Here is a 13,918-nt window from a genome sequence, read left to right on the forward strand (position 1 = left end):
TCGTGAACGGTGCACCGGTTAACCTGTTTACGGTTAGTTAAAAAAAAAATTACAATACTTAAAAGAGGAAGCCACATCAGCCTTAGCTGGTATTCATGCAGATCCTCTATCCTGGTCGAACTGGAATTTGGAGATGTTGGTTTTTGTGGGAGGAAAAACGGAGAACCCGGACAAAAACCGGCGAGAACCGACAACAAATTCAACCCACATAGAACACCGGGCCGGAATCGAACCCGCGCCACTTTCTTGGGAGGCTCTGCTCCCCAGTTCTCAAAAATTGTATCGTTAACAAAATACAAAAGGGAAATTTCTGACAGCCATCACCGAGTGTTTTAAAAACGCTATCCGGCTGCCGGACAGCTAGACGCAGCACTGTTTCAAAATCCGAGTTACGTTTATTATAAATAATGTACAAAGGCATGTGCTGCTAGGGAAAAAACTGTCGTAATACAGTCAAACCTCTATTAAGCGGCCCCCTATTAAGCGGCCAACCTTTATTGGGCGGCCAGCGTCCAAAGTCCCGAAAAATTGTCAGTTATACTGTAATAAAAACCTCCATTCAACGCCCATACCATTCAACTTTTATGGTATTAAGTATCGTGAGAAGTAAAGAATGATATGGTTACAGTGGTACATCTGCCTTACCTTCTTCCAGGTTCCACACCAGTAGGTAAAGCGCCAGAGTGGATAGAAAACATTGATGTGTTGTATAGAAGTCTTCTTGACCACCAAAATCCCAAATTTTGAAAACGAACTCCTGGTAAATCGGGAATAGACCGTAGTCCTTTCGATTGTAACGGAATTCATCCATGGCAATTCCTGCAGAAAAAAAATAAAACACAGAAAATTCACTTTTGAACACAGTTCTTCATTAAGCATCAAGTAAGCTTATATGATGAAACGGCCCTCTGTATACCTTCTTAATCACTCCCGAACTGAAAATCAAAACTTTTCCTCTCCCTTTTTGTGACCTACACTGTAACAATATAAAAAATGTTACAGTACTGATTCTGTAAGGAGTAAATAGATGTTGTTCACTCTCGTGAACTTGAGGGTTATTAAGTTAACATAATCAGTGTGTCTTTTTATAATCCTGAAGAAAACAACGACAACATTATCAACGTGTCTGGGTAGACTGATAGCCGAGAGTGAAACCCTCTACTTATTGGAGACACCTAAATGTTAAGATTAAGGAACTATTTACAGCGTTAAAAGTTAAAATTAAGGATCTATTTACAACTGTTAAACATTAAAAGAAACATTCCCCACCGTTTGTCGATTTATTTTCATTGTAACTGTAGTTTCTCATCAGCCGATGCTTCAATGTTGTCTTGCCTTGAGCAGCCCTGCCTACCAGCATCAGCTTCATGGTGTAATACCCCTCTGATCTGCGCAGTATGTTTCGAAGATACGTGATGGTTTTGATGCCATTTCTCTTTATTTCCTCGGGAGGATCTGTCAACTTTAAACACCAATGAAAGAAAAACGTAACTACACGCCAAAACAGTGAATAAAAATGTAAAAACAGGCTCAATATTGCCGTTCTGGAGACCAAAATCTCTTCTTGAGGCCCAGACACTGCCGAGGAGGATAGGGAGGTGGGTGACGTGTAAAATGAAAAAGGCAGGGCTGATCATGTTGTCAAGGGCATGGTTGCCACAGACATCTCTCTTCAAAATTCCCTGACTTTTCCCTCATAAAAATAAAACTTCCCTGACCAAAGAAATACAAAATGTCAGGTCCAGTAGGGGCTTCCTCTTCCACTCATTTATTACGAGCGATAATTTTACACAATTTTCCTTCTTCATTAATGAAAAATATTGTTGAGATCATAGTGACCCCAAATATTTCTTCCAACAATCACTGGCATTAAACCAGACGTATTAAATCCTGTTGACAATTTTCCCTGACTTTTCTTCAAAATGCCAATTTCCCCTGACTTTTCCCTGACCTTGAAGAATTTTTTTCCCTGACCATTCCTGAGCCTGTGGCAACCCTGAAGGGGCTCAAATTTCAAATTTGTAGCTAATGGTACCGCCAGTGAATTATCCTGGTCCAGTTTAGGACATGAGACCAGAAACTAAGTTTTGCATTGGAAATATTAGTGCCATGGGAAAAAGTGAGTTCAACCAAAACATGCAAAACAAGACTCTGCTACCTTTTAGGGTATCCTTTCAATATTTTGAAGTCTTTCCACACAACTCCCACCACCAGACGGGTACTGGAGGGGGGGGGGGGGTATGTAAGTAGACTGTCACATGAGGTGGTCATAAAGGTTAGGTAGTTAAAGTCTGTATACGAGCCAAGTGGCGCATCAGGCCAGAGCTTATCTCCAATTTCTGTAGCATGAAGTGACTAGGAGTATTCCTACTCCACCCAGGATGGGATGCTGGGCTATCCCAGGGTTACCCCCAGCATTAAATTCCCCAGTACCCATTTATACACATGGGTGGAGAGAGGCACTGTGAGAGTTAACTGTGTTGTCCAAGAATGCAACACACTGTCCACTGCCAGGGCTCAAACCTGGACCTTGAGTGCAGTAACCATGGGGCCACCTCACCTCTGGCTCTCACATGAAGTGGAAACTCAGTGCAAATTACTCCATGTTGCATTGCCCTCAGCTTTTTTGGGGTGTCACAGTTCATGAGCCAAAAGTAAACTCAAATATTGTGCACATGTAGTGAAGCAAGATCGAAGACACAAATAATTTGCACAGCAAAAGCACATCAGTTGATATTATAGGTACACAATGTGTGCAGAAGGAGCAATTCATACATTGATCATGTTAATTACAACCCTCACCTGATCCAAATTTTCCAATTTAAGCATTTCAATGTTGGTAAGTCGTCCCATCTGTGGTGGAAGCTGTGTCAATCTAGGGTTACCTGACAGATCCAGTGACTGCAAGGTTGTTATCGCACAGATACACAGAGGCACTTCGTACAAATTATTTCTTGCTATGTACAAAATTGACAACTTGGCATTTCCCATGCTCTTAGGCAACGTCTCCAGAGAGTTATCATTTAAATTGAGTGTCTTCAGAGAGGGACTCCATTTACATTTCTTAGGCAGTTCGACAATTTTGTTCTCAGACAGCCGCAGATCCCGCAAACTTGACATCTCAAGTAGACCAGCAGGGATAGTCTTCAACTGATTCCTCCTCAAGTCTAAACAATACAGTTTGGTCAAGATGGTTATGTTACTTGGAACGCTTGTAAGTAGATTTGATGCTAAGAAGAGTTTTTCCACCCATGTGACATTTTCTAGCCATGAAGGATCAATGTCACCCAGGGCCAGTTTGGGCCAATCAATTCGTTTCTGCACTTGATTGCAATTGGTACTCAAGAGGAAGATTCCCGCAGCTTCCTTTTTCTTCTGTTGAATAGCTAATCCAATAGGTACTGCAATGTTAAAGGAGTCTCTGTCAGAAATACACATCCTGCAAAAACAAAACAAAAAATATTTTAAAACAATTCAATAACAAGATAACCATTGTGAATAAAAACAATAGGTTAAGTCCATGTTGGGCCAAGTGGTTCATAAAGCCAGAGCTTATCTGTCCTTCTATTGCTGGAGCAGATCTAGGGGGGTTCGGGGGTTTGGCCAGACCCCCTACATTAAAAAAAAGTGAGACATTATTAATGCACTGACTTGGCCTCAGGATGCTGGAAATCCCATTTCTGGGGACCTCAATTTTAAACTTTTTATGACGGAGGTTGCCCTTGGACCACCCTACAGGGGACCACCTTCTGCAGCCCATATCTTGAACCCCCTTCGCTAAAATTCTGTATCTACCCCAGTATAGCATTGTGCAACAGGAGTGTATCTATTCTCCCCTAGATGGGATGTTAGTCCACCACAGGGTTACCCTCCAGCTTTAAATTTGCTGGCATCCATTTATTCCCTGGGTGGAGAGGAACAGTGTGAAAGTACAGTGTCTTATTCAAGAACACAACACAATGACCCCTGTTAGGGCTTGGCAGGGTTGAAGTGTGGGTTGGGGTCATTAGGCTGAGGAGCAGGACAGGGAGTAAGAATCACTCTCCATACTCTGCTTTCCTACCTCCTGTACCTGTCTCGCAAGTCCAATCCACACTAAGTGCATTTTGTACTTCTCTCCTGCTCCCCCCTTCTGCCTTCCTAGAACTCCTTTTTCCTGTCCTCATCCCTCCCATACACAATATCTCTCCAACCTCTCTTTTCCAATTCCTTATCAACAGACTGTACTCTTGAGCACTGCACTGCACTCTCTGGCTGGGAGGTAGTGTGGAATGTAACTCTCCCCCTTGTGAGGGGAATTTAACTGCAATTTGCTCCCTGTCACTTCATGCTACAGAAATAAGGATCTGCTCCAATGCATAGAGCACTTTTGCAAAAATTCAGAATGAAAATCACAGTCCTCATTGACAAGCAAATACCTCATTCTAGACAAAACATCGTGGGTTAGTACCGCATCATTTGGTAATTCTGCAAGGGCTTCCCGCTCATTTTCTTTGTCAACCTCAACACTCATCAAGTATTTTAAAAGCTTCTTTTTATCATGTTTTGCGGCATAGCAGGTTAGCAACATGGCAGCTGCATCACAGGCATGGAACTTCAATGCCTCACTGATGCAATCTCTGAGTTGTAAGGAATGTCGTCCACCTGTGATAACTAAAGAACAGATGGCATCCATGTGGCCTCCTCGTGAAGCTTCCAGTATCGCCTCCTTAAAACAAGATGGTACAAGATCTTGTAATCGAATCGATGTCAGCATCTCTCTCAAGTTTGGACTGTTTTCCCTGGCTGCCTTTTTGACCTCTGTGTGCGGAACAGAAATGAACCATTTTAGTATCAGGGAGTTCCCAAATTTGTAAGCATAAAGGAAAAAGAGTAGTACGCACCAAACAAAATTCATTTGAAATTAATTATCTGAAGATTTCACAAATCATTATTTTTGCAAGTCCCTGTGAAAGATAACCCTATACCTGCCAACTTTTCCTAAGATGTAATCATGATTTTCGTATCCATATTACCTGAATTTCAGAAAAAACATCCGATGACTTCTGAACTTTACTAAAGACATTCTGATGACTTCATGAACACTGCTGAAGATTCCTGAAGATGTTGCAATGAATTCCCTCTAACTGAAACATGGCTTTTTAGCTTGTTATTTAGGACTCAATTGAGACATTAAGTACCATTCACTCACCAGGACTATTTCAGGTGGAAATTGAAGTAAATTATTCATGCTAATGGTTACTGACCAAGTTAAGTCCAGAATTGTGAGTCACGCATGTGAAATTGTCACGTATGCATGTGATCGACATTTTAGATCTGCAGGTGTGTGACACATGCATTATGTGTGTGAGTTGGTATAAACCTCAATTATGGCAATGTTTGCTTGACCCCTTGAGTGCCTGACCATTGTGTCTGCTGTCTGCCACACCATTTTCACTGAAAATGGGTGTCTAGTAAAAGCCTTCATATGCCATGTAAGCTTTTTCACTTAACCTTATAGTAAGACATGTACACATTTCTGAAAGGTCATAAAAGTGTCTCCTCAATGCAGTTAATTTCACTGAGGTTGACGTAATTTAATATCCATTAACATCGCAGCAATGGGAAATTAGAACTCTGTTGAAAAACCTCCTACAAATCTCAGGTGCCAAAAAAAGTTGTTTCTGGTGTGCCAAGAGTTTGACTAAATCTCTTAAAATTTTGACGTACCCAGTACGTCATATAGGCCCTTGAGAGACTAAAATAATGATGTACTGAGTATGTCACATAGACACTCAAGGAGTTAATATTCATCATTTGCCAATAAATTTGTTGAGCTCCATCATGGTGTGACAATAATTCTAACTTGACCAATTATAAACCAAGTTACCAATCAAATTCCCTCTTTGCATTTAAGTGTCTGACCTTCACTCTTGAGGACACGTGCTGTCTTCTTGCACTTGTGAATCATGGCAGTGTCATAAGGGGTTTTACCAAACTCATCTCTACTTGTTATGTCTGCATTGTGCTTCAAAAGCTCCATCACACAATCTAAATTATCCATTGATGCCGCAATATGAAGAGGTGTGTAGAAGCCGTTGGCTTTGGCATTTGCATTGGCACCATAAAGAAGCAGGAGTCTAACAACACTTATTTGTCCTTGATTGGTTGCTTCATGAAGAGGAGTGTAACCTAGGAAACCAAGTCGTTCCTCCAGCTTGTTGACGTCTGAAATCCCTTGAAGGTATGGGCGGATCGCACTTGTATTGCCTTGACGACACAAGTTGTGCAGATAACCAGCGGTCGAAGATGGACTTGATGCCATGGTGCTTTGTAATAAAGATTTTAAATAATTATTATTACAAATTAATTTTCTTATCATGACTTTATAACAGAAACATTTATTATAAAAATTAAGAAATATATTAACCCATCTGCTGCACATGAAAAGATGTCCAATGTACATGTATCAAATAGCAATTGAAAGGCAACATTTCTTGGCCTGTATTAATTAAATGAATGAATAATTTTATTACTGGGGGGAACCTTGTAAATTTTCTGGCATGCTTCATAGCTGGGTAGCTACAGCGAGCTAGTTAGTGAAAATAAATTATTTGTCCATATGATCAATACATAAGCTTACATTTGTTTGCCTTGCAGCAACGATTTACAGCGTCGATCTTGGAACACGGAAAACTCATTCATTTGGGCTAACAAGCTCAGGGAGTTTGATGTTTACGAAGTTGAACAACTATTAAAAAGCAAATGTCTTGGTAAATGTCTCTGTTATACTAACGGCAGTCAACTGAATTCTATCAAGTTTATGACTGACTACACCGCTTTATAAATTTGAAAGAATATAATGAGTATATCCCAAAAGAGTTTTTAAAGCGCCCTTTGTGTACTTCCAATTAACTTACTAATTAAGCGCTTTAATTTAAAACCGCATCCTTCCTTTGGAGATAAAGTCGAGAGAAATATGTGCTAGTCTTCGATCAGCCACTAGGACTTTATTCGTTAACCTGTTTACACTTGAATTGACCACATTCAGTTCAGTGATCATGCTTGGATGAGTGACTTCCGGTCCATAATTCTTACCTTTCACGGCTTGAAGTTTTTCGCGAAAAATCACCAGCCCCGTTAATGGGGGAACTTGTCCTCGTGACTGCAGAAGAAACTTGGTGAGGTAAAACGTCCCATCTTCGTTCTGAAGAAACAAATGAACTTGATTTAAGCTTAAGTTAAAGTCCGTTGCGATCATCGAGAACACAACCATTGAAGCAAAGCAAGAGAAGATTACACACATGCAAGGTTTCTACCTACCTAGCAAAGAAAGAAAGAAAGCAGGCGGACTTTGTCAAAAACGCGGCTTTGGGGAAAACAGAGTCAAGCGAAGAGTGACTGCATGCCATCGAACACGAAAACCAGGAAGGTCACACAATCCATCAGGTCGATCACATGACTCGAACGTGCCGGAAGTTCCCGATACGACATGGGCTCTTCCGTTAGTGCTCTGGCTCATCGGTCGCCTCTCACGCTTAGCAATTACTTCAGAAGAACATGTATATATGTACATCTTACCAACCAAGCGCGAAAATTTAGACTCCTAAGGTCTTGACACCCAGTAAGGTTCCGAACAAGCTACAATCCTAGACGGAAAATGTTGGGACACCAAGCAAGTTCTCCCCTCCCCTCCTCCACATAATCAGGTCTTTTCTTTTCCCCTCTCATTTGAACAAAACGCGCCACTTTCCAACCCTGATTAGGGGGATCCAGCTTAACTGTCCCAGCTATCTCTGTCTGGGATTGTAGGTCAATAAGAGATATATTTCCTGACTGAGAATGGTCGGAAAGAGAATTCCACGATCACGGACAAGAAAGGCGACGTGAACTTGAAAGGTGGAATTCTGACTGAGAGCTGACCTATATTGGCATTTACCTACGTCTAAAGTTTCCACAGAAAAATAAGGAGAGGAAAGTTGGAAGAAAAAGAAAAAAGAATATTTTATGTGTACAGTGGAACCCCCAACGGGCCATGAAAATAACTGCTTTTTAATAAACATCCAGCATGTAGATGTAATTTTTAAAATAAATTGAAACCGTTCATACAAAGATTAACATAACTATTTCGAGCGGCCGTATAAACGGAGTAAAATTATAAAGGATTATACAAGGAGGGATTTCCGAATGCGGCCGTTGACCGTTGGGGTGACCAGATTAACGGGGTTTTCGGATAAGAAAATGTATGGACGTTTCGTCGGGACAAAGTAACCGTAACATAGCTGGTTTTCACATGACGTCCTAAAATTCAAACTACAAAACTATTGATCTTCCTGAGATTTTACTTTAATGATGTATAAGAGCATCTGAAAACTAATTTTCATACAAATTTTCGATCCGAATAGGTTCTTGGTTTTGTGATACACTACGCTTGAATTTCTAAGCTTTCGCGTGACTCGGCATTTACATGACGGCCTTGAGAGCTGTCATGATGGTTAAAAAAGTGCCTTATTTCGGGGAATTTGGCTATCTGAACAGTTCATGTCTTAGAAAAAGTATTATTTTAATGTTTTAGAGTTCCTCGAGGGATAAATTCACGCTTTTGTAGCAAAATTCAGTGACAGATGTTTCTGTTGTTTTCCGGCCGCCATGTTGGTGCACATACGGATAGGCACCAGCATGGCGTCTCCATACAAATCTCTATAAATCCGGGTAAAAAATTTCTCCGCATATCTTGCATAACAAAAATTGCTGAAACCAGAATCTTGGCGAGAGTCTTTGCATATCTACCTTCTTTCACTTCCCAGATTCTGGACTTTATCTATTGAACGGTTTTGATTTTGATTTTGATCTATTTTGAATTGCGTGACACTGAAAACCAGCAATTATTCGAGGTGACTTACGAGATGACCTTAAGCGGGGTTTCACTGTATATGAAAATGACGTAAGTTTTCTTTTAGAAAATAAAGTCATGAGGTCTCATAAATCGATTGACATAAGCATTTTTGTTCGAGATTCGAGGTTAACTATTTTCTGAAAATTGCGAGGCTACCCTCAATTTTCTTTTTGGATTTCAGCAGCCCTTACTCTCCTCTCTTATAAATGAAGGGAGGAGAAAAATTTACTGCCAAAAAGAGGAGGCTTATTTGAGAGGGAAGGGAGAGACGTATTTGAAGAGAGAGAGAGAGGGGGGGGGGGAAGAAGGGGAGGGGAGGGTAATTTGGGAGCGCGGAATGGGACGTAATAGATGATTTAAGGTATTATAGCTTTTACTTTCCAGCGCCCTTTAAGTCCCTGCAATACATGGCTTTGTCAGGAATGAGGAATGATTTTGATCGAGAACAATATCTTTGTAGAAATACTTTCAGTTACCTGATTGTAGCAATAACTGCTCTCGACAAGCTTTGTACTCCTTCATTAGGATGGTTGTGGTGAGTTTCACCTCGGTGAGGCCAAACTCCTTGAGAATGTTATCTGTCACCAGGAATTTCTGTGCAATTTCATTCAAGTGTCCTGTGCTGTAGTCGTCCCATAATCCTTCTAGTATTTCCAGCGAATTGCACTCCACTGTGATTATCAAGCTTCCCGTTTGAGCGTCAACGAATAACACTTGGCGCACGTCTTTCAGATACTGAAGGTAGCCATTCAACTCCTCTGGTTTAGACGGGTCAACTGCTTGGAAGTACTTGAACGCAATGAAATTCAAAACTCCCTGCGCTGATGGAATGCCTCCATTTCCGAAGTGTTCTCCCCCGAAACCTCCAGGGGTCGGTGATTGTTGCTGGCAAGATATGACTGGGTTCCCTCCGGCACTCTGGGTCTCTCCTTCGGGTTTCCGTGAAGCTGCAACCACCTCATGAGATTGTCCTTGCAGACCAGGTCCTGAAATGGCCTCGCAATTGATCCGAAGTCGAATGCGAGCTGTGGGGAAACAATTTCTTAATGAACTAGACACTGTGGACACTGAAAAACTAGGAACTGAAAATCGTGTGATCTCTACCGCGTGATCCTCTGCATATGGTAACGCCTACCACATGCCTTTCCTCAAGCAAGCGTTAAGGCTATACCTGCAGAGTATTGGCCCGATGCCTTGGAGTTGTAGCGTTACACGAGCCAACCGCGAGCCCAAGTTAACCTCGAGTCACGAGTCAACATCGAGTCAACCACGAATCAACCACGAGTCAAGCGATTTTTTTTTTTTTTTTTCGTCATTTTGTTCCAAAAGAAAAATAAAGATTGTAACTATCGGCTCTACTCCGGTAAAATATCCTCCTAAAAACACAGGACAAACTGAAGTACCCTTCAGAAACAAGTGTGAAGCGAAAAAGGTCGCGAGACGGGAATTAAGGAAAGAACGGCAAATATACTAATGTCAAGAAGCCTAGGAGTCCAAAATCAACCATTGCTTAGATAGCGAAATATTCAAAGATCCCACTATCATACCGTACAAAAAGGGCAGATCGTTCGGGCAAAACTTTCAAAGCAGCTATTACACGTGGATAGGTCAGGAGTACCCGTCGGATCCGCTCCGCAAAATATCCGCTCTGCAGACTAAAGTTGAGCTGGCTGGGAATTTTAACATTAAACAGAATCTTGCTGAGAATTTAGCTTATCGAGAGCTAGCTAGCTGGAAAATTTTTTTTGGTGTTCAAATAGCTTACATTGTGGTTTTACTAATTAGTTCTGGCTGGAAATTACATTCCGGATGCAACCACTGACTGAAGTGTGTCACTTGACACTCTCTGACTGCTTGACCTTTTGTTTAAAAACATGCTTACAATATAATGTTAGTTGTTTATTAAAGTTTTATTTACCAGCAAACAATAGAAGTCTGTTCTGCTGTCATTTATAGTGTGAAATTAGATCGTTTTCTTTTCCCTTGACGCTCCTTTTTCCCACGTTCAGTTGCATGTTTCACCACCGTTGATCCGGTCGCGGAAAATGATCGCCTGTTCTGCTTTCATGTTCTACCTTGAGACAACTGGTTATCTGGTGATGACGTTTGTTGGTTCGTGCAGTCTTTTCACATTTTTGCCTGAGGCCCGGTGAGACTGCGGTAACCTCGTAATATTTTGTAACTAAAACATTGTTCCCGTATAATTTTGTGTCCAACGGTCGGTTTCAAGCGCAATCAGATTTTGCCGACCAGTTGTTTGAGGGTTTGGCAGCCAGAGAACTCTGAGGACTCCACTCATAAATTCAAAGGTTCAGGTAAGAACTACTTTGGAGTTGAACTAGCTGAATCAGCCTATATATTTAATATTCAGTGATAATGTTTAAGCAATGTGTGCGGGAAATGCCGGCGCGGGTTTTCAAACTGTTTTCGCCACTCTATTGTATTTCAAACCCAACGGAAAGTGCAGCTTCAGTGAAGACAGTGAAAGCAAGCAAAGGCCTAATATGTCTCAGAACTTGGAAGGGTTTTCGAAATTGTCAGTGCATTCATCCACAGTGATCCTACTTCCAAGTGTAATTTCAATTCTGTAATTTTAACGACCAGTAAAATCCGATCCCGGTGCTGCAGTCGATGATGAGCGCTTTTTAACGCGTCGAACGTTAAAACATGAGCTATTGAAACACATTTGCCGCGTCTTGGACAAACTGACGAGATACTGAAATGATTATTTTTTCCCGGTGTAAGAAAGTATTGTTTCCATCGGTTTCTTTACTGAAGTGCGATCGTGTTCTTTATATAACTGAAGGCTGATTACCTATTGCTGCCTTTTGATATCGCCGAAAATTTCCCCTGAAAGGGCTGTTGACCAACACACCTGATTGATCTAGTTCAATGCTAATTGTACTGTACTTTGGGATTTAAAAAGGGAATACAAAGGCTTGCCATGTCAAAGGTGAGAAAAGACCAGAAGGCAATCATATCATTCCAGATTTCGTTCTTTCAGTATCGATAGCGCCAGGACAATAATGTGTAATTTAATTTCTTATGCGTTCCCATTTGTTAACGCCCGTGTTTTTCGCACATTCAGTTTCTGTTAGAGAACAAGTTATTTTGCATGGCTACGTTGTTACCGGAAATGGAGACATTTCACCTTACTGTCCTTTTTATGATGGCACGGACAGTGATTTTGTGGTGGAAAATTATCGCGCGGTTCAGTTCATGTAGCTAAGGCAAAGCGCGAAACATGGCACATGAAAAAATAGGGGAGGGGCGTGGCACCAGTTCACACCATTCGCTGAATTCACGCTTCTGGTTATAGTTTGATGACGAAATGAGCGGTAAAAAATTATTCCACAATTATTTTTCTTAAACAGTTAAATCCTTGCTTCTTTGACTTGCCCCAGGGAATGTAATTTTCAGCAATGTAACATCAGTTAAAATCTAAGACATTTCATTGAATTCTCTCATGAATGAGCTATTTTTGTGAACAGAGTTCTTGATCTAGATCTTACATTGAGGGGCCCGATAGTATCACCAATTTTGTATATTATTATGTGTCCGTGGCTGTATGCGTATTTGGATGCATGTGTGTGTGTGTGTGTGTGGACGTGGGGAGGACGCCGGTATAAGAGGGATTGTGCAGTATGTTACATTTTCTGAAACATATCATTTTTCAGGTGTAAAATTAATTGCGTGAACTATAAGAAGCACAGCTAAAGATGCTTCAAACGTTACCCGATGTCATGGACAGGTGCCCAGGAAAAGATGAGCAAATTTGTTGATGAAATCACGAGATTAAGTTTGTGAATCTTTTATGCTGATCGTCCAGTGTATATTTATGACATTACATTGATCTGATTGATACATTTTGTTAACGAGGGTTGATGCTGTTAATAGCAATACTTTTACGGTGAACGGCCTGTAACATCCCAACAATGCCGGGGTCTTTGCTGCGAATGTTTGCACTTAACTGTGTGAAACTTTTACGGTGAATGGCCTGTAACATCCCAACAATGCCGGGGTCTTTGCTGCGAAACTTTGCACTTTACTGTGTGAAACTTTTACGGTGAACGGCCTGTAACATCCCAACAATGCCGGGGTCTTTGCTGCGAAACTTTGCACTTAACTGTGTGAAACTTTTACGATGAATGGCCTGTAACATCCCAACAATGCCGGGGTCTTTGCTGCGAAACTTTGCACTTTACTGTGTGAAACTTTTACGGTGAACGGCCTGTAACATCCCAACAATGCCGGGGTCTTTGCTGCGAAACTTTGCACTTTACTGTGTGAAACTGTTACGGTGAACGGCCTGTAACATCCCAACAATGCCGGGGTCTTTGCTGCGAAACTTTGCACTTTACTGTGTGAAACTTTTACGGTGAACGGCCTGTAACATCCCAACAATGCCGGGGTCTTTGCTGCGAAACTTTGCACTTTACTGTGTGAAACTGTTACGGTGAACGGCCTGTAACATCCCAACAATACCGGGGTCTTTGCTGCGAAACTTTGCACTTAACTGTGTGAAACTTTTACGGTGAACGGCCTGTAACATCCCAACAATGCCGGGGTCTTTGCTGCGAAACTTTGCACTTAACTGTGTGAAACTTTTACGGTGAACGGCCTGTAACATCCCAACAATGCCGGGGTCTTTGCTGCGAAACTTTGCACTTAACTGTGTGAAACTTTTACGGTGAACGGCCTGTAACATCCCAACAATGCCGGGGTCTTTGCTGCGAAACTTTGCACTTAACTGTGTTAAACTTTTACGGTGAACGGCCTGTAACATCCCAACAATGCCGGGGTCTTTGCTGCGAATGTTTGCACTTAACTGTGTGAAACTTTTGCGGTGAACGGCCTATAACATCCTAACAATGCTGGGGTCTTTGCTGTGAAACTTTGCACTTAACTGTGTGAAACTTTTACGGTGAACGGCCTATAACATCCTAACAACGCTGGGGTCTTTGCTGTGAAACTTTGTACTTAACTGTGTGAAACTTTTACGGTGAACGGCCTATAACATCCTAACAACGCTGGGGTCTGCTG

At 41.5% G+C, this 13,918-nt stretch overlaps 2 protein-coding genes across 6 annotated transcripts in view; both read right to left on the reverse strand.

Annotated features, from left to right (window-relative positions):
- Nucleotides 1–13,918, reverse strand: part of LOC145484618 (uncharacterized) — a 407,604-nt gene that overhangs the window by 151,304 nt on the left and 242,382 nt on the right. The window lies entirely within an intron of this gene.
- The window catches only part of LOC145484573 (leucine-rich repeat serine/threonine-protein kinase 2-like), a 33,067-nt gene that overhangs the window by 12,264 nt on the left and 6,885 nt on the right, over nt 1–13,918 (reverse strand). For 2 of the 5 annotated variants that reach the window (XM_081463155.1, XM_081463154.1), the window contains exons 3-9: nt 9,352–9,900; nt 7,078–7,186; nt 5,905–6,308; nt 4,419–4,800; nt 2,803–3,439; nt 1,270–1,462; nt 646–819 (exon numbers count right to left, since the gene is read on the reverse strand). In XM_081463155.1, the coding sequence (XP_081319281.1) occupies nt 646–819; nt 1,270–1,462; nt 2,803–3,439; nt 4,419–4,800; nt 5,905–6,308; nt 7,078–7,186; nt 9,352–9,900 (2,448 nt within the window). The other 3 variants (XM_081463156.1, XM_081463159.1, XM_081463157.1) reach the window with 3 other exon arrangements.

The sequence above is a fragment of the Orbicella franksi genome, chromosome 4 (assembly GCF_964199315.1).
Source record: "Orbicella franksi chromosome 4, jaOrbFran1.1, whole genome shotgun sequence".
Lineage (NCBI taxonomy): Eukaryota > Metazoa > Cnidaria > Anthozoa > Scleractinia > Merulinidae > Orbicella > Orbicella franksi.